This window comes from Grampus griseus (genome assembly GCF_964374135.1).
Source record: "Grampus griseus genome assembly, chromosome: 16".
Taxonomy (NCBI): domain Eukaryota; kingdom Metazoa; phylum Chordata; class Mammalia; order Artiodactyla; family Delphinidae; genus Grampus; species Grampus griseus.
In genome coordinates this window covers 51,544,734-51,566,538 of record NC_139010.1, presented here as the reverse complement: position 1 = coordinate 51,566,538, position 21,805 = coordinate 51,544,734, and the positions used below count along the sequence as shown (strand labels likewise).

The 21,805-nt window shown below is 40.7% G+C and overlaps 1 protein-coding gene across 2 annotated transcripts in view; it reads right to left on the bottom strand.

Annotated features, from left to right (window-relative positions):
- Positions 1–15,462: 15,462 nt before the first annotated feature.
- Positions 15,463–21,805, bottom strand: part of PCGF5 (polycomb group ring finger 5) — a 114,932-nt gene continuing 108,589 nt past the window's right edge. For both annotated transcript variants that reach the window (XM_082674358.1, XM_082674359.1), the window contains one exon: positions 15,463–21,238. In XM_082674358.1, coding sequence (XP_082530484.1) covers positions 21,191–21,238 — 48 coding nt within the window. In that variant the 3' untranslated portion in view covers positions 15,463–21,190. The remainder of the gene's footprint in view (positions 21,239–21,805) is intronic.

Below are 21,805 nucleotides of genomic sequence, written 5' to 3'. Positions count from 1 at the left end.
TAGGTCTTTCACCTCCTTGATTAAGTTTATTCCTAGGTATTCTTTTTGATGCGATTGTAAATGGGATTGTTTCCTTAGTTTCTCTTTCTGAAAGTTCATTGTTAGTGTATAGAAAAGCAAGAGATTTCTGTATATTAATCTTGTACTGCAAATTTACTGAATTCATTTATTCTAATACTTTTTTTTTTTTTTTGGTGGGGACTTTAGGATTTTCTCTATGTAGTATCATGTCATTTGCAAATAGTGACAGTTTTACTTCTTCCCCTCCAATTTGAATGTCTTTTATTTCTTTTCTGATTGCTTGTGGCTAGGACTTCCAATATTATTTTAAAAAGAAGTGGCAAGAGTGGGCATTCTTGTTGTGTTCCTGATCTTAGAGGAAAAGCCTTCAGCTTTTCACTTTTGACTATGATGATAGCTGTGGGTTTGTTATAAATGTCTTTTGTTATGTTGAGATATGTTCCCTCTATACCCACTTTGATGAGGGTTTTTATCATGAATGAATGTTGAATTTTGCCAAATGCTTTTTCTGCATCTATTGAGATGATGGTGTAATTTTTATCCTTCCTCTTGTTAATGTGGTGTATCATGTTGATTTGCAAAAATTGAAAATCCTTGCATGCCTGGAATAAATCCCACTTGATCATAGTGTATGATCCTTTTTATATATTATTGATTTGCTTTGCTATTATTTTGTTAAGAAGTTTTGCATCTATGTTCATCAGAGATATTGGCTTATTTTCTTTTTTTGTACTGTCTTTGTCTGGTTTTGGTATCAGAGTTATGGTGGCCTTGTAGAATGAATTTGGGAGTGTTCCAACCCCTTCAGTTTTTGGAATAGTTTGAGAAGGATAGGTATTAGCTCTTATTTATATGTTTGGTAGAATTACTCTGTGAAGCTGTCTGGTCTTGGACTTTTGTTTGCTGGACGTTTTTTTAAATTACAAATTCAATTTCACTACTAATGCTCAGTCTTTTCAGATTGTCTGCTCCTGATTCAGTTTTGGAAGCTTGTATTCTTCTGAGTCATGTGGTAGCTCTATTTTTAATTTTTTGAGGGACCTCCATATTGTTTTCCATAGTGACTACACCAATTTGCATTCCCACCAACAGTTTACATGGGTCCCTTTTTTTTCACTTCCTAGCCAACACTTGTTATTTCTTGTCTTTCTGAGAATAGCCATTCTGATAATTCTGATAGGTGTGAGGTGATATCTCATTGTGGTTTTGATTTGCATTTCCCTGATGATCAGTGATGTTGAGCACATTTTCATGTACCTGTTTGCCATCTGTATGTCTTCTTCGGAAAACAGCTATTCAGACCCTCTACCTTTTTATTTGGATTATTATTATTACTTTTTTTTTTTTTTGCTCTTGAATCGTAAATGTTCTTTGTATATTTTAGATATTAACCCCTTATCAGGTATTGATTTGCAAGTGTTTTCTCCCATTTGGAAGGCTGCCTTTTCATTTTATTGATGGTTTCCTTTGCTGTGCAGAAGCTTTTTAGCTTGCTGTAGTCCCACTTGTTTATTTTTCCTTTTGTTTCCTTTGTTCTTGATGTCAAATCCAAACAATCATCACCAAGACTGATGTCAAATTGCTTACTGCCTGTGTTTTCTTCTAGGAGTTTTATGGTTTCAGGTCTTACATTCAAGTCTTTTATCCATTTCAAGAGTTCCATCCATTTTGAGCTAATTTTTGTGTATGGTGTAAGATAGTGGTCCACTTTCATTCTTTTTCATGTGGCTGTCTAATTTTCTTACCATCATTTATTGAAGAGACTGTCCTTTCCCCATCCCTGGCTTATAATTGTGTATTCTTGAATACACAATCCACATTGTATGTTCATTGTATGTTCTTTGTTGTAAGTTAATTGACATATAAGTGTGGGTTTATTTCTGAGCTTTCTATTCTGTTTCATTAATCTATGTATCTGTTTTGATTACTGTATCTTTGTAATATAGTTTGAAGTCAGAAAGTATCATGCCTCCAACTTTGTTTTTCTTTCTCAAGATTGTTTGGAATATTTGAGATCTTTTGTCATTCCATGCAAATTTTAGGATTGTTTGTTCTATTTCTGTAAAAAATGTCATTGGAATTTTGATAGGAATTGCACTGTGTCTGTAGATTTGGTTAATGACTAACTTTTACTGAGCACTTTTATGTACTCCTCTGAGCAACACTGTCTTTTCATTATACCCAACTGATTAAAAAAAAAAAGAAAAAAGGAAAGTGAGCCTTAGAGAGGCAGATAAGTTGCCCAAATGGCAACTGGCAGAGAAAGATTAGTACCACGTCTCTGTGACCACAAAACCTGTGCTCTTAACCACAAATATTGGGTTTGTTTTGCATATGATCTCTTACCTTATCAAAACACATTGCTTAAAATTTTATAAGCATCTCCCCCCATTTCCATTTCAGTAATATTTTCACAGTTTACAATTCCTCCTCCTCCAGTTTCTTTCCTGTGACTTCAAATTTCGTTCTCTGATAAAGTTCAAATGTTCCCTGTAAATTTCCCAGTCTGCCGGGAGAGATCAGATTTGATCTGCCATCATACCTTGGGCTGATTTTTATCGAGGACCATTGGAGAGAAGTCCCAAGTGCTGGCTGACCCTCATGGGGAGAGAAATGATTTCCTGAGAAAGATTCCAAGGGACCTATGGGACAATGTTAGCTACAGCACTTGGGGAAAACTATAGATTGTTTCCTTTCTGAATTTACTTTTTATCCCTTTATGTTTATGTATTTACTGATCCTTGAAATAAATTCAAACAATATAGAACAGAATGAAGCTAAAAGTGAAAATTTCTCTCTTGCTTCCTCCCCACTTCAAACCACATGCCTTATTTTATTATTCTGTAAATATTCCCCTTAAAATAAAATTTAATCACATCCTTCTGTATTCAATACTTCTAAGATGTATTTTTAAATTTATTTTATTTTATTTTATTTATTTTTGGCTGTGTTAGGTCTTCATTGCTGCGGGCAGACTTTCTCTAGTTGCGATGAGCGGGGGCTACTCTTCATTGCAGTATGCGGGCTTCTCATTGCAGTGGCTTATTTTGTTGTAGAGCATGGGCTCTAGGTGCGCGGGCTTCAGTAGTTGTGGCGTGCAGGCTCAGTAGTTGTGGTTTGCGGGCTCTAGAGCGCAGGCTCAGTAATTGTGGTGCACGGGCTTAGTTGCTCTGCAGCATATGGGATCTTCCTGGACCAGGGCTCGAACCTGTGTCCCCTGCATTGGCAGGTGGATTCTTAACCACTGTGCCACCAGGGAAGTCCCCTAAGATGTATTCTTGTAAACTTATTTTTTAAGGAATATTTAACTTTCACCCACACTGGATGTGATCACATTAAGTTGCTGTCACAGGAAAAGATGCTGGAAAGACAGTAGATTTCTCTTTTATGAATAAAGATCACAGGTATAAAATAATCAGATACTGAGCTGGAAGTTCTTTAGGCTGTTAGCATTTTATTTGCATTGGCTTCTAGCAGTTAAGTTAACAAATTACATTTTCCCCCACCTCTCAATAGGGATCAAGTGTGTCTGCATTCTTCCATTAAGAATTCATTGAGTATCTTTCTGGTTGGCAATGACCAGACTATGCACTGACATCTCAAATAGCCTGTTGATGTAGGAAGGAAAAAACCCAAACCACAGAAGTTATAGATTATATAACTGTGACGTGCAAGAAGTGAGCATTCCCAAACCCAGAACCATTCAGTTTAGGTGATATGGACAAACATACTCCCTCCTTCCCTTCCCCCGTTGCCCAAAGGTGGAAACCCCTAAGTTTTAGGATGCTTTGGCTTTGGCTTGACCAATTTCCCTTTCTGCACTGTGGCTTCTCAACTTTAGGAGCACTGCAATGAAGAAAAGGAGAGACAGCCCACGTGTCCTTGAGATCATGTATCTCCTTTACACTGCTATGTGTTCTGCAGTAAAGCAAAAGAGAAGTTAAAAAGAAACAGTACCACAAAATACAGTTCAGTACGTATTTTTGCAGATCTTTTCTTAGGCTATAATCTATTATACTTTTGTGGTTTTGTTCAGTTCTTCTAACCTGCTTAAACTATTTGGTGGTTAAACAGTCGTGACCTTTCCATTACTGAACATGTGATGTGACAGCACATTCTTCCTTGTTTATTCATTGCATTCTGCTTTAGCTCCTGTTTTTTGAATGGATGAACTTTATTTCATTTTCAAGGTTTCTCTTAAAACCACCAGTTCTTTGTCATTTGAAGCTTTATCACTTGAAAACATTGAACCTGCTGGGCTTTTCTACACTCATTAGTGGAGGACCTTGTGGGTTTTCAACTCATTTGCTGTGAGAATCAATGATGTGGATAAGAGGCCAACCTTGATTCAGGGCCTATGATGTGGATACAGAAAATTTCAGATTCCTCAGCACCCAACCAATTTCCCAGACAAGGACACACAGCAGGAGGGGATGTGGAAGACATCTTTTGTTAATTTTGTTAAAATGCCATTTTCTTTTAAAAATAGATCCATCGTGAGAATTCCCTGGCGGTCCATCGGTTAGGACTACGTGCTTTCACTGCCGGGGATTCGATCCCTGGTCAGGGAACTGCAAGCTGCGTGGCATGGCCTAAAATAAAAAAGATCCATCATTTATTAAAAATATACACTGAGCACTTTCTGTGTGTCAGGCACTGTTCTGACAAGGGAGTCTGGCAACAAGAAAAGATGGACAAAGTCCCTGACCACATGTAATTTACATCCTAGTGAGGGAGACAGATAGTAAACAAACAAGTAAATGAATTACCTATATTGTTGGAGTTTTAAAGTTAGAAATATCACATGCCTTTGTCACAAGTTCAGATAATGCAGAGGAGTCTAAGGCAAGAAAAGAGTTTACCTTCCCAAAGTCCCTCCAACTCTTTCCTCACAGGTTACCACCGTTACAATTTAATGTGTATCCTTCCAGATTTTTCACCATGCTTTTACAAACATATACTCATATATCAGTTGTGGAAGAGGGATCATAATGTACATACTGTGCTTCAACTTTTTCCCTTTTAAATTAAGATGTGCAACTCTCCTCATCAGAGCATGCAGATCTACTGCATTCTTTACAGTGCCATAGTATGGGTTTATTAATCCGGTTCTCTATTTGTGGACATTTATATTGTTTCTCTTTTCTCATCATCATAAAAATGCTGTAGCGAATATTCTTTTGTATGATATCATTTGCAATGATAACATTTCTATAAGCTAGAATCCTTCAGCTGGGATGTCTAGAGCAAAGGGCATGCATATCATTAGATTGATTTTTCTGATAGTGAAGTCATTTGAAAGTCACATAGGAGTGAAAAAGGGAAGGAGGGGTGAAGAGTCGTAAAAACGAAGTACCAGGAAAAGTAGCTCTTAGTGAAGAGTGCAAACAGAACAAGATGGGAGTATAATTGACCACAGAATGTAACTGGCCAATCTCTTTGTCAGCCCTCTCGTGAATTCCCCATAAATTCCACAGTTGGCCGAGTTATCTGATCTGAGCACCATGAAATGAGTACCATGAAATGAGTGTCAGATGGTTCTCATTCGGTGCTATTTGTCCTCAGTCAGACTCTGTTTTATGGAAGCCCTGTAGGCATTGTCAAATTCAAACCACCAAACATGTATTGAATTCTTCCATACATTACATTGAATTTATTTAATTCAATCATTCAGTAAATGTTCCCGGAGTGCCTGCAATGTGTCAGGCACTGTGCTGGGCCTCTTAAGGGAGGGCTAACCAGGTCACGGAAGTCGGGAAAGATTTCTCTGAAGGGTCTCCCGAGTTTAGCTGGGCAGGTAAATTGGGTAAATTAGGTAATGATGGCTAAGTTGAGTGAAAGGTTGTCTGAAGTTACTTAAGTAAAGGAAAGACATAAGCAAAGGCTCAGTAATGGGGAGAAACTAGCAAGGACAAGGGGTAGAAGAAAGCCAGGTGGGTCTGGGTGGAACTTCTATATCATGACTGATATTGTGATTTATAATAAGAAATATGTATTTGGTTTTCACCCTCAAGAGCCCCTAAAACCCTTGGAATTTCCTAAGTGATAAGGGTGTCTTAATGTTTATAACAAACCCCTTTTAACCACACCTGAGTTTATATTAATGAAATGACTTTTGGAAAGCATCTAAGGATGGGAGCTGGTTGCCAGGGAAACAAACTGTGTGATTAGAGGGTTGGAAATTTCAGTCCTCTCTGACCTCCAGGGAGAAGAGAAGGGCTAGAGGTTGAATTGATCACCAATGGCCAATGATTTAATCAATAATGCCTATGTGATGAAACCTCTATAAAAACTCAGAAGTATGAGGTTCAGAGAGCTTCCATGTTGGTGAAGACCTGAAGGCTTAGGGAAAGTGGCCTGCTCAGAGAAGGCATGGAAACTCCATGCCCTTTTCCTCTACCTTGCCCTATGCATCTCTTCCATATGCCTGTCCCTTAGTTATATCCTTTCATCATAATCTAGTAATCTAGTAAGTAAGATGTTTCTCTGAGTCCTGTGAGTCACTCTAGCAAATTAATCAAACCCCAAAAGGAGGACTTTGGAACGTCCAATCTGTAGCCAGTCAGTCAGAAGTACAGGTGACCACTATCTCCAGATAGATAGTGTCAGAGTTTAGTTAAATGGTAGGACACCCAGCTGGTGCCACAGAGAATGTGTTCTTGTGGGAACCCACCCACATTGGAATTGGGTGCCGAATTATTAATGACCAAGCATGAGGCAAGATGAGGCTGGAGAGACGGGCAGAGCCCAGAACGTGAAGCTCCTCATAGATCATGTTAAGGATTTTGATCTATCCAGGGAACAATGAGAAGCCTTTAAAAGGCTCTGAGCAAGGGAGGGGAGCTGTGGGAGGCTAGAGGATGTGGTGACATATTCAGATTGGCGATTTGAAAATATTTTTCTGGAAACAGCATAGAGAATGGGCATGAGGGTGTGTGTGTGGTGAAAGCCCATGTTGGGAACCAGATAAAAGGCTTTTACTGACATCCAGTTAAGAGAATATGGTAGATTAGACTAGGGTGGTGGTAGACAAGATGTAAGCGTCATGAAGAAATATTAAGGAGGTAAAGAGACAGTGCTTGGTGGATTGGATGAGGATTAAGAAGAGGATTGTATCGAGAATGACCCCAGGGTTTTAGGTATGGGCAACTGCATGGGTGGTGAACCATTCACTGAGGCTGGGGGCACTGGGAAGGACTATTTGGGGAGTGGGTATCTTAAATTCTGCTTTGAGAATGTTTAGTTTGAGATGTCTTTGAAACAGCCAAGAAGGGTTTCCCAGTGGGCTGTGGGCTGTTTGGCTCGGGAGTTCAGAGGAGTGATGGTGTTTGGAGAGATCAATCTGTAGGTCCTCTGAATAGACGTGGTCATTGAAGCTTTGTGCCTGGGTGAGATCTCCCAGGGAAGAGAGCACAGGGCCAAGTCTGGGGGAATGTCTACAATTAAAGATGCAGCAGAAGAGGGAAGCATTTGCATGATCTTGAGAGTAAATGCCTCCTTAAATTTTGTACCCTAGACGTTTCACTTGCCTCCACTTAGTCCCTTCCCTGCTGGCCAGAGAGGAATAACTTGAATCAGGAGAGAGTTGTGTCATGAAAGCCAGAAGAATTTTTTTGAGAAAGAAGCAATGGTCACCATTGTTGAATTCTGCTAAGGGGAGAGATAAGTTGGGCATGGAAAATACTGTTTGGATTTATCTGTGTCCTGTGGGAGATGGAGAGATGGCTCTGCTGAAGATCACCTCATCTTGGCTTTGCACTGTTTTATAGATTCCACTCCCCTCTCCCTGTGCCCCGCCCTTTCTTCACTATTCCACACTGAGCAGACCTGATGGCCTACATCCCTTCTCCTAGAGCAACCTCCAACCAGTCCTGCACCTTGATATTTTATATTTCCTTTTCTGAGAGGGGCTCTTCACTTAATTTATCACAAATATACCCCTACTGCTGTTGAAATTGTTTGATATTTCTCAGTAGCTGAGAAGTCTGTGGTACGTGTTGGGCTCTCCTTTTCAGAACAATGAATGCCAGGAAGATCCTTTGGCATGCGTGACCCAGAACAGTGCCGGGCACATAGAAGATGCACAGTTGTTGCTTATTAGAAGTGATGGTGGTTAAAGGCATAAGTTCTGGAATCTGACAGACTTGGGCTCAAATCCCATCCCTGACAGTCACTAGCTATGTGACTTCAGGCAAGTTACTTAACCTCTCTGAGCTAGTTTCCTCATCTACAAAATGGGAACCATAACCAGACCTCATAAGTTTATTATGAGGATTAAGGAGATAATCCTCAGGTTATCTGGACCCACTGGAAGCCACCTGAGCCTAGGATGGAGACTGACTTGTCAGACTCCTTAGGGAGCCAGGGCCTCCCCAAACTACCCCACCCAACAGAAGCAAGGGAAGGGGTACAGCGGTCTGTCTGTCTGGACACTCACTTGGGGTGATCTGGGGTATGTGACTACAACCAAGCAGCACCCCCTTCTCTAGTTTCCCAGGGCAGAGACCAAGATCCTCCACAGCCCCTCCCTCCAGCATCCTGTGGCCTGAGAGCCCCAGTTAGATGGCATGTTCCTCTTCCCTAATTCTTTTTCACTCGATTGGTTATTGAATTTTTCAAAAAGTTTCTTAAAAGACCAAAAAGGAAAAAAAAAAGTCTTGTATTTTGGAGCTGGTGCATGCAGGGTCTTTTAAAAGTCAGGCCCAGGGCAGGGGCCCCTCTTGCCCGAGTCTAGGGATGACGGTGGTACTGCAGACGTTCTTCCACTAAGGACAGTATCTGTGAGTTCATAGTATAGAAGGGTTGCTGCCCATATCGTTCATTGAGGTTTCTCTTTTCTCCTCGACCACTGCCACGGGCCAGGCCCATGTAGAGCTGAATCACACAGACTGGCTTGTGTGCTCAGGGAGCTTGCAGTGTGGCTGGGAAGACAGATGCTACACACACAACTGCAGTTGAGATGAGTGTCACAAGAATGGGGACGTACAGGGTGAAGTATCCAAGGCAGGACCAGAGAGGGGAAGTGACTTGCCCAAGGTCACACAGCTGGGGAATGGCTGAACTGGGAGTGAAGCCCTCCTTGGCTCCACTCCTGGATTTCTGCTCATCTTTCCGTCACCACTCCATATAACCTGGAGCTCTGGGTCTGCCTCGGTTGGAAACCCCCAGTGGCAGCTCCAAGACGCTCTTCAGTGAGCACATTTCTAACAGCCAGAGAGAGACACTGTCCTTGGGCTGATTCCATCTCCCTTCTTGGTCTGCCCAAATGGGAGAACTTCCCAGAACACTCCCTCCAGCCCTCTAGCTGCTGATCACCCAACTGCTTCCCAGTGGGGAGCTTGAGAAATCAAGGCAGCTGGACGCTGGTAGGTTGTACTGACCAGCCCAGAACAGCTGGTACCAACTTCATAGGCAGGCGGGCGAGCCTCCGGCATTGTAGGATCTACAGCGCCCAATGCTGGTTTCGCTTCCTCCTTCTCAGGCCCTGGCTGGGTCACTCTGTCCTCGCTCAGAGAGTCAGCGGCTGAATTGGACTCCGGTGGTTCAGACAGGACTTCACTCTCCCTCCCTTCAGCCCAGCCCTCATCTCTCAGGGGGCAGCTGTTTTGGAAAAATCTGGCCTGGGCTGGTGCCGGGGCCTCAGTCCCTCAGTCTGGGTTGGATGCTGCAAGGCGGAGGGCAGGCGGATCTCTTTTCAGTCTGCTGGCATCATCAGGAGGTGTGTTGTGGCCGACAGGCTGAGGGCCATCTTGCCTCTGGACAAGGTGACCAGGGAGAGAGCCATGGTGGAGGGAAGGCAGAGAGAGTAGTCCGCTCAGACCCAGTGATCAGAAACCACCCAGGCTTCTGGTCACCTGGTGCACTCTCCTTCACAGTTTCCAAGAAATACTGCGGGAGATAAGGAGGGAGCGTTTATGCAGAGTGAGCTGGGCTGCGCACACCCTTCCTCAAGGCGGAGAGGTGGAGGGTGCTGACCCCTCCACCCACTTCTGGGGGGGCGGGGCTTCAACAGCACCCCAGGAAGGCTTGGTATCCAATACTGCAGCTGTGGGGACACTGGCCTGGAGTCAATACACCCGCAGGAATTTAGAGGCCAGAGGCTATGCCTCTCAGCCTGGAGCCATTGGGGAGGGCAGAGGGCGAGAGGGCCTGCTGGGCTGTTAAAAACACAGACTCGTCCTTGACTGTGGGTCAGTGCTACGTGGCCTATAGGGGGTCCTGTAAGGGACCTGCAGCGAGAGTATCAGCAGGGAGCCACTTAAATGGACCCTGTACAAGACGACAGCCTGTGGAAGAGGAAGCCCCTTGCAGTAAGAGGCTGTGGGCTGTAGCGCTGGCATAGAAGGTCAGGGGCACCAGGAACAGCCCACGGACACAGGCACGGCTCCTGGCAAGGAGAGTGATGGTTGAAGGTTCTGGAGGGGACCCTCCAAAGAACCCAGAAAGAGTACTGCGAGAGAGGGGGCTCTGAGCATCAGTCAGGTCCAGACTGCTTGGAGCTAGCTTACAAGCTGCTCTGCTGTTCTCAGATTCCCCTCCTTCCCCACCAAGTGTGTACCCAAATCAGGGAAGGAGGGACCACCACCCTCTAGTTTTGGAAAGTAGGTAACCCTTTTCTGGGCCCTAGTTAGGAACAGGGAAGAAGTGTAACCTTGCAATAAAATAGTGAGTAATGGATCAATATACTGAACTGGACTTTCTGATTTCTCAGTTGAGACCATATTTTGTGATTTAAAGTGTGCTGAGAAAGTTCCGGGGCTACTGATGTTTTCATCCAGTGGAAGGGGGCTGTGAGAGGCACAGATTCAAGAAGTAGGTGTGTTAGTTACATCTCGTGAGTTTTGCTGGTTTAGTGTCACATTTACATTAGGGTCTCAGTCACCACTGAGGAGATAATATGTAATTCACCCATCCATGAATCAGGGGGAGACCCCTTACTAGAGCCCTTACTGGAGTCTGGGGCCGCATTGCTCCCATGCCCGTGACAGGACAGGGCTGTGTAAAGCGTTACGGGGAAGGAGCGGGCAAGGACCACCTCTGGGTGGGAGGAGAGCAGCAGCTCCTGAGGACGGCATCCTGCATCCTGAGCCAGGGGGTGGGGCCGGGCCTCTAGTGGGGAGGAGGTGCCTGGCGGGGAAAAGGTGGGTGCTTAGCAGAGCAGTGGGGTCCGTGGGAGCCCTGGTTACCAGGCTTTTCAGGATCCTTTTCTCCCATCCAAACCTCCTCCCGCTGCTCCGGCCACCCTCCCCACTCCGGGTTTCCTAAGGAAGCGCTGGGAGTTTGGGTGCAGCTGTTCCTCTCAGTTTCCTGGCTTCTTCCCACCCTCTTGGTCTGAATTCCCCACCCCCATCCAGAGCTTCACCTGTGACATAAAAACTTAGGTTTCATTAAATTTAGGCACATTGCAGCCGGGGTGGGGGTGATATATGCAAAGAAACCCTCTTCTCTTCATCGCCAGTTAGGTTCATCTTGAGGTCCAGGGCTCTGGTCTGGGACCCTGGTGCTTTTTCTTACCTGGGCTACTGTTCTAGGCTTTTAGCCTGTTCCCATGTCTATTCTAGCTTCTATGCTTCACCATCTATTCTCCACAAGGCTCCCCGTGTGATCATTTAAACATGTAAACAGGATGTTGTCAAGCTCCTGTGTAAAACCCTCCCATTGTGCTCAGAATAAAATAGAAGGTTTTCAAGGGGACCTAAGAGTGTGTAAATGACCCAGCCCCTTGCCTTCTTCTCCAGAATACTCTCCCATTCTTCTCCTCCTTGTCACCCCTCCCCTCTCCACCTCCCGCAGGTGGCCGGGCAGCATGGAGTTCTCCCTGCTCTTACTCGTTCTCAGGAATACTCTCTCTTAGCCAGCTGCAGCTTCTCTCTCATCTCCACTTAATGCCATTTTCTCAGAAAGGTCTGGACCTCCCATTCTTTCCCATAGAATTTATTTTCTTCAGACAACTTACCCCTCTTTCTATTATGTATTTCTGGTCTTTGTTTCACGTGTATCTCTTTCCCATACTGGAAGCTCAGTTAGCGTAAGGGTGAAATCTGTTCGGCTCACCACTTTCATCCCCAGAGTCTCACACAGCTCCTGGTATACAGTGGGTGCTCAAAACAACATTTGACCACAGTCATCTTAGGCACATACTGGCTGCCAAATGTTTATCCTCTGTGCGATCCATCCTGGAGCAGCCAGAAGGCCTGAGCATAAGCTTCTCTAGAGCTCTCAGCTCTCAGATGCAAAGAGCCAGGGCCCCTGAGAACAGACTCGCCCTAGGGAATAGACAGGCCCACGGAGAAGATCCAAATACATGTCTGGTAATTGCAAGTTATTTAGATCACTTTCTCATCACTAAAATTGGGCTAAGAGTGCCTACCTCACAGGTCTGTTTTTTTTTTTTTAAATTTTATTGATGTATACTTGATTTACAATGTTGTGTTAATTTCTGCTGTAAAGTGACTCATTTATACATATATATTCTTTTTCATATTCTTTTCCATTATGGTTTATCACAGGATATTGAATATAGTTCCCTGTGCTGTACAATAGGGCCTTGTTGTTTATTCGGTCTATATATAACAGTTTGCATCTGCTCATCCCAAACTTCCAATCCTTCCCTCTCCCCCGCCACCTCCTTGGCAATCAGAAGTCTGTTCTCTATATCTGTGAGTCTGTTTCTGTTTTGTTCATTTGTTTCATATTTTAGATTCCATATACATGTAATATCATGGTATTTGTCTTTTCCTCTCTGACTTACTTTGCTTAGTATGATAATCTCTAGGTCCATCCATGTTGCTGCAAATGGCATTATTTTGTTCTTTTTATGGTTGAGTAATATTCCTTTATATATATATATATATATATATATAGTGGAATATATTTTATATATATCTCACATCTTTATCCATTCATCTGTTAATGGACATTTAGGTTGTTTCCATGTCTTGGTTATTGTAAATAGCACAAGAGTGCCTGTATCTTTTCAAATTATAGTTTTGTCTGGCTATATGCCCAGGAGTGGGATTGCTGGATCATATGGCAACTCTATTTTTAGTTTTCTGAGGAATCTCCATACTGTTTTCCATAGTGGCTGCACCAATTTACATTCCCACCAACAGTGTAAGAGGGTTCCCTTTTTTCCACACCCTCTCCAGCATTTATTATTTGTAGACTTTTTAATGATGGCCAATTCTGACCGGTGTGAGGTGATACCTCATTGTAGTTTTGATGTGCATTTCTCTAATGATTAGTGATGTTGAGCATCTTTTCATGTGCCTATTGTCCATCTGTATATCTTCTTTGGAGGAATGTCTATTTAGGTCTTCTGTCCGTTTTTCCATTGGGTTGTTTTTTTGTTATTGAATTGTATGAGCTGTTTGTATATTTTGGAAATTAAGCCCTCATCAGTCGAATCATTTGTAAATATTTTCTCCTATCCTGTAGGTTGTCTTTTCGTTTTGCTGTGCAAAAGCTTCTAAGTTTGATTAGGTCCCATTTGTTTATTTTTGCTCTTATCTCACTGGTCTGTTCTCATGATTAAATGGGTGAGAGTAAGGGAAGACATTTGTAAAGTATGTGCTAGACCCTGTGCTGCATCCTTTACATATTATTAGTACATTCAGTGGGAATACAGTTTAGGAACGGCCATGTGATTGGAATAGCTCTAGGTAAGCAAAATTTGAGTTACTTGTTGGCATTTTAGCTCCCGGCAAATCAGAGAGAACATTGGGTAACACCGGGTTGCAATCTGTGGATGACCAGATGGAGATGGAGAACGGCTGTGCTGTTCTTTGTTGTTTCCACTGGCATTGCTCTGAGCACTTCCTGTGGCCTCTCATTCCTCCACAAACCTATGGGATAGGGATCTTGTTCCTGCTTTTGGAAACTGAGGCTCAACCAGTTAATTGCCCAAAGTCACACCACAGAAGGAGCCTGTATTTGAACCCAGGTCTATGGGGCACCACGTGGCTGTTATGAACTGAATAGTGAAGCCCTAACCCTAGGATCTTAGAATGTGACTGTCTTTGAGATAGGGCCTTTGATTGAAGTTGATGAGGTCATAAGGGTGAGGCCCTAATCCAATATGACTGATGTCCATATAAGAAGAGGAACGGTCAGGAGACTACTGGGGAAATGGCTAGAGACTTGTTAGCTTTGCCTCTGCTTCCCGAAATCTGGATTCTTTCACTACATTGTTTTTATTGGTGCCAGTTACTATGCAAATCGTGTTGTGAGGGTGAGGATATACCACAATGACTGTCAACATCCCTCTCAAAGCTCATAATCAAATGGGAGGACAAACAAACATCAATTACTGTGGTTGTGATAAAAGTGTTAAGTGGTACAGAAGCAGCAGCCTCCTGGAGTTGATGGGATCTTCTGAACTGGGCTCGGTAGGAGCAGAGCTTTGGGAGGTGGGGGGCGATCATTTGCTGTTTCTTCTTTCTGGGCATGATTCTCCATTTGATGGTAATCCTGGCACCCCAAATCCCACAGCAGGGGTTTGGGTGTCAAGCCGGACTCTACATGGCTTCCAGCAAAATACGGTCAGCAAATTCCTTGGCCACACAACAAGCAGAGGCTGGCTCTTAAACTCACCTGGGGTGCAGACGCCTCCATAACTTTCTAAACTGGTGAAAAGATCAGAGCTGAGCCTGTGTTGACAAAACACTAAGAACTGGGTAAACTGGCTCCGTTCTCAAGTGCAGGCATGGCAGAGACTGATTAGCAGGAAACGGTTTCCTTTTTTCCTTGGTTGTGTCCTCCAGCCTTCCCTGAGGCCTTCCCCTGTTCTGGCCCCTGACACGGGGTAAAAGTAAAACGGGCTACGTTTTGAGCACTTGCCACGTACAGTCCTCCCAAGTTCTTTCCCATGCTGCAACAGCCTGCGAAGGGTGATGCTGAAAGGTGAAGGGAATTTTGCTCAGAGGATGCCGCTTTCCTACCTCGCTGAACGCCTGGGGTCTCTAGCCACCTCCATGGTATCGCTAACCTAGGACAAAGCTTCAGGCACTGTAACAATGGGGCAGAGATATGAATCATCACAACCTTCTGACTTGAATGTCTGTCTTCAGCCCAACTAGAATTCCCCAGGCAAGTTATTAATAAAACAAAGCTGTTACCTAAGCAGCTGAAGAAAGCAGTCTGTCTTTCAAATCACTTGGGCCTTTCTTTGGTACTCAGTTACTTTCAGAAGATGATATGGATTAGATTAATTTAACAGAAAAAATTGTTCTAAAGTGTATGTGGACACACACCTCAAGTGTTATTCGAGGGCCAGTCTGCCATCTTAAAAGTAAACAGTTCAGAAATCTTTAGAAAATGTTTATCGTCTCAAATATTCAACAAACATTCATAAAATTGGCTACCGTAATACTTAATGGAAACTTTTAAATGAAGTTTATGATCTGCAACTACTGATAATGAAGAATGACAGACAGCAGTAAATTATGCAATCAAAATTTTAATAACAAAGATACTATTTTTAACATGGTCAAATATACTTGGCTAAGTCCAGATCTTAAAAAACAAAAGTGTCTAGCCCAACAGTACAACCATACAGCTTTGTACAGAACATTCCATAGATCAACAGAAAATACAGTTGAGCACAAAAATAAAAAATATTTAAAGAGAATCTCTAAGCAGCATTTTATTTCTGCAAAACAGACATATAGTACTGATTAAATATCTACAAGTGCTTTTCCTTTACAAAAATACATATATTCTTAATAGACTAAGTCATTAACAATGACCTGGTAATCTTTCACTTCAATTTGAATGATTTATAAGCTAAATCTTACAACCACAAAAAGGTTTTTATTTGTATTAAGATGTTACCACTTTTGACCAAAAAAAAAAAAAACTTAAAATATTTTATATTTCAAAGGAAAATTAGCAACATAACTGTACAGTATAGTCTATGATGGTTTTATTTAGTGTGAGGGCTACTCTATTAAAAACTGGTGCTTGCTGTTGTGCTGCCAGATGCAGGAACGCAGCACAACACTGGTGCTCCCCCCACAAGCTCTTGCCGACCACAGCTTCATAAGGACACTTGGGCCCCCATCCCCACTCAAAAAAATACAGCGAAAGAAAACCAACCCCAAACAACGTTAGGCTGATCCCGTTCCATTTCGAATGTGCAGAACTCCTGCTCTGCTGGACTGATGTGAAGTCCACGGATACATAATCTATTCACTATCTCTGCACTGCCCAGAAATATTTAATCTTCAGTTTGTACTAGATTAGTTTCTTATTCCATGAAGCTCTGAACGATGGAAGAAAACTGGACCCAGTATTTAATATGTTTCACTTGATTCTAGATTTAAAGGTAATTAAAATTAAAAAGCATTTCTGAATAATGACTCAAGTTTTGAATCCTAGAGAAAGGGGCATAACAAGTATTCGGACACATTCTAATGAGCATTTAAAATAATTTATTTTTGTTTAATTTGTAACTTTCTGAAAAGGAAGTGCTCGAGCATTTTAATTCTATTTGAAAATATAGTAAGGATAGCAAATAAACACACTACTTGTGAAAACTACATTACATTAGGAAGAGAATCACTTTTAAATTATTTGGGAAAATGCCACTGTTTTAAGAAAAAACTATGAAAACCCTGTAATGTATGTTTGAGTACATTTTAATGAACGTTCGATCTGAACTTTTTTCAACAAAATACTATCGAACTAGGTATATCAAGTAAATCCAGAATTAGTTGGTTATTTTGTGCTTTCAAAGGGTTTGAGTTTCTAGTATATTTAATATTTTTCAATTTTTATAAACCAGATCTGGCAGACATGTTATATTCCTTACTGTAGGGATAGGTATATATCTTAAAATAATAGCATTTCATGTTTCTAACCCAGAAAATTAAAGTTATGGCAAACTCACTCATTTTTGTAATTCCCACAACCAGTATCTGTATCTCACTGGTATAAAGCACAGCCTGCTGGAAAATTCCTTATGGTAAACCAGAGTATATAATGGAGTGCATCCATCTTTATCCGATCCAATGCGGTTTACCAGGTGGCCTGTCAGGAAGACTTCATAATGTGAGCTTTACTTGAGGTGGCCCACAGCATGGGCTCCCCAAAAGATCGGTGTGAGGACAGGGCTTAACCTGGTGTATATGCTCTTCATCTGGGGCTTATCTTGCCGAATTTGGCTGTATGGCTAGATTCTAAAAACAAAGTCATTGCTGAGAAACAAGACGAAGAGTTACTTTAAAAAAAACCACAGGCCTTTAGGAAAATTCTGCTTTTGAATACAGAAAATGCATTTACTTATGTGAATCCAACAGAATGCACTATTTTCTGTTACAAGTAAGCATGTCCGCACTTTTACCAAAGTCTGTCTTTAATAAAATTTCTCACATTACTAAGAACCCAGGAACTAAATAAGTATAATTTTAGTCTGTATCGCCTCCACGGAATAAAAAGCTTCTCAAATTAGAATTTAAAATCTCAATTTCAATTTTCTTTTCAAAGTGTGTATTTCTCCCACTTTTCATCCAGAGGGAGGCTATTTGTTGTGTTAATCTCTTTTTCACCTTTGAGGATTTCCTAAGATCTGTCAGATGGTGCTGGAAAAACAAGAAACATAGCTGAAAGGAAGTATGTTCTGATTATTGCAAGAAAAACCTGCATTTGATTGATCTTACCATGAAAATTAAGTTTAAAGCCTTTCTTTGGTGATATTTTAGCAATTACTCAAGGTTATTGCCTAATTATATAAAAAGTAACTTGCAGTCTAAAAATTTCCAACCTCCAAACAGTTAAACTGTCTCTCTAACATGGTTACTAACAGTACAATGTCTTTGGTGATAACTATTTTCTTATGAAAATCTTTCAAAAAGAGATTATTCTAACTTACAAGAGCCTATTCAGATACAAGACCATTGATAAGAGACAGGGACAGAAAATGCAAAATTTATGCGGTAAATCTACAACAGAAACGCACTTTAGCAATGAGGCACTTTCTCTTAAATAGTTCAGTAAAGCTAAACAGTTCACAATGTTATATAACATACTTTTTTTCCCTTAAAGAATCATTTTAAGTTACACATAGTTGAGCAAACTCATTACATTTATAAAATGTGGCATATTAATATGGGACAGATTTTTAATGAATAAAGAAAAATACTTTTCTAAAAGTAGTTAAAAGACATCACCCCAAGGTATCTGGACCTCAGACTGAATGACCTAATACTACCTCATCAGTGAATCTTTTAGTTTATTTGTTTTTATACTTAAAAGTATTCTGTTAATCTGGAGAAAGGGCCATATTTGGATTTTTCTATTAACTAATGTGATTACTTCCGTTAAAGTGATATCTATAAATAAAGCACAGGCCTTCCTTAGATCCAAGGTTCCTTGACCCTTGTACATCTATGATATCTAAAGCAGAGAAAACAGATTACAAAATCCTTTATGGAAGTAAAGTTCTTTCAGTTTGTCCCTTAAGAAACAAGAGATTAAAGAAAAACTTAATTTAGTTTTATTCTCCAATTTTGCAGATTCAGATGATTATTCCTACAGGCTATTTGTATAAGGAGTTTATTATTATTATTAGCACCCCAAGTTTGTAAAACTAACCACCTGTATATTTTTGCCTGTAAATTTTTCTATACCTCGTTTCTTACAAATTCCACAACCTGACTCGGGATAATTAACTAGGGATTAGTGTATTACTAGACATGAAAGTAGTCCCATACTTAGAAAACCATAGTTGAATATATATGAAGAAGTCTGTGGTTCTAATAGTAATACCACATTATTCAGGACCATCATAAAATGTGTACCTTTCCCCATATAACTGATGCCCTTCTTTATGCAAGGTTTTCACATGTTTTGGCACATATTCCATTGCATTTCAATAAAAGTGTTAATATATTAACATTAAATAAAGGAATTTTATATAAAAGTATTCTCAATTCCATAATTGCTTCCTATATATTTCCTTGGAAAACAGTGACACTACATAAGATGAGGCAACAAGCCAAATTTAATGAGATCATGTATATAAAACTCATTTAAGGCTGCAAGTTTTGTCTGGGGACCCAAAAACATCCAGGTCTCATTGGTGGTTTTTAAAATGCACTCTCAATTTATTTTGAGTTAATTAAAATCAGCTTCCATAAGTAATCACTGACCTAGATGTGACAAGGTTACAAGAAATCTAAAAATTTCTTAGGGATGTCAGGGAACTGCATTTGACAGCGTAGCAAAATAATTTCTGTAGCTGGGGAGTAAATTCAGTTTCTGGTTTAGGGTAACGGTCTGTGCCAACCATTTTTAAAGAGTTAACAAAAATCTGCCTTTTAAATTCTCTTTGTGAGCCCCTCCAAGCACAAACACAGTCTAACAAAGTGAAATTTTAAAAGTATTGCCATAACCTTTTTCACAAGTCAGGCCAAGAACAACAGAAAACTTTAGACTTTTTGACTTAAAACAAAGGTATAAGGAAAAGATAATTATGACGTTTCAGCCTTTTATATTGTGAAATGCATCAAGATTTAGCTGTATTTTGTATGTGTTTCTTGGTCGTACACTGTTTTATTTCTAAGAAGCATTTTGAGATTCAGAAGGCATTACCTTGTGATACATTTTACTGGAAAATGTAGCACATCTACTATGTATACAGTATAAAAACTATGTGTGTAACACACAGATTGTGCTCATGTCAGATTTCTAGAACAAATATTTCTTCCTAACTTTCAAGATTATTTCCTAAGTATTTCAGAGGTTAAATTTGAAACTGAGGAAATAGGCCTAAGTTTCAAAGCAATTAGTAAAACTTAATTTCCAAAAAAGTTTATGAAAAATAATGTAAATGTTAAGAGGTTTAAAATGAAGTTCTTCATATAATTTAAGGTGACAAGACTTTTTTTGACTTGCAGACTCATCTCAAAATGAGTGGAAGACTTAAAAAAAAATGCAAAATCAAGGACATTATCATAGCTCTGACCTTAAAGAACTTACGTATAAAACAATATAATCCCATTTCCCCCTGATTACTACAGGATCTAAAATGAAATATCCTCAAACCATTAATTCTGGTTAGCATATTTATCTATTACACTGCATTTTGTCTATTTTATACGTATGGTTGGAAATGTGACAGGTTACTAACAGTTTTAATCTACAATTGCTTTGAGATTTTTGAAATCCATAAAATAGCTAATGTTACCTGCTCTAAAAATCCTAATACTTAAATCATCATAACCTTCTGCATGCCACAGTGACACACACCTAAGGCCAACTGAAAAAGGGAAACAATGTACTTCATTAGATAAGAGCCACAGTATAACAATGCACACGTAAAGTGGGCTACACGACGGCGATGGCGTTTCATGAGGCAGCACCCGCTCGTCATAAGGCATTATGAAGGATTAACCTCACTTACACATTAGTTTTGTTAGAAGTAAATGTGACCAGCTGCCAACATTTCAAATGGCTGTGAATCTCACTTCAGCTCTCCAGGAAGTCACATACGTTTTCTGGAGGGTGAACAGGCCCTCCCTGTGCGACTGGTAGACTACACAGACAGATGACTCAAAATGCCTACAATTATAATGTGCTCTAATGTAAAGAACAACTGGAATTCTTCCCCAAAGGACTTGCACACTCAAGAGTGAACTATTTTGCACACAAAAAGCTTACTGAGAACAGGACAGTGGCTCAAGGACCACTTTTCTAAATATATTTCCCATACAAAATAATTTCAAGATATAATAATTATTAGTTCCTTGTACAGTACTCTACTTAAACAAGAATTAATCAAATAGTAAGTATGTGAAAACTGCAACACCACAAAGATTGAGCCATATTACTAGTGTAATCAAACATTAGAACAATCTTGGAACAGGCAAGCAAAATATTCAGAAGGCTGGATCGTGGCTGCACACCTAACTGATTTCAACCATGACTTGTATTGTACACTGTGAGACAGCACAGATACCTTATGCAGATGGTTCAGTAGCAGAATGGCACTTGGTTTGCTCTTAATAGAAACAACAAAAATGCAACTGACAATTTAGAGACAGACAATGGCCTTATTCGCATGCTGAAAATCTGGTTGTGTCCCTCCAGTCCACACACCGTTCACTGTGCAGTCTGTCGATGAGTAAACACGTAGTGCAGGATTCATTCAGTGGGATCTAGGCCCCGTGGTCTAACCAAAATCAATTCTTGGTCGATACTGCAATACCATGGGGTATGACTATAAAATAAAAACAGATGATGAATAAGACTGTTGATATAAAAATAATATAGATTATACATAAAAGACTTTAAGAACGTGCAGTTATAGCTTACAGTATTTCCTGGTACTGGTGATTACGACAGTTAAGGTTGTAATTATCATTAAGACTATATTTTTAAACGGCTACTATTTTCTAGAATCAGTCAAGTTTTCCATAACTGGCAACAAAGGTGAAGCTGGAAGGCCCGCAGACGTCATACTGCTTGCGTATGTGAATAGTACTAATGTTAATACTTAGGGCGAGGCAGGGCCTGTGTGGAGGATGGAAAGCTCTCACCTGCATTCACCTGTGGGGCTGAACAAGACAAGCCCGCAGGCTGGACTCCGTCAGGGCTGCTGTTTGTGAGAGCCCATTGAGCCACGAATTAACAGAGACCTCCTGCTATGGATCTAGGAAAACTGGGATAGTGTTTACAAATCACACATCTTAACTTTGACACTTCTTTTCAGGATTTAAAACTTAACTGTCATTTAAAAAATGTTGAAACACAAGTAACTAATTGTTAGACGAAACCGCCTCCTTTC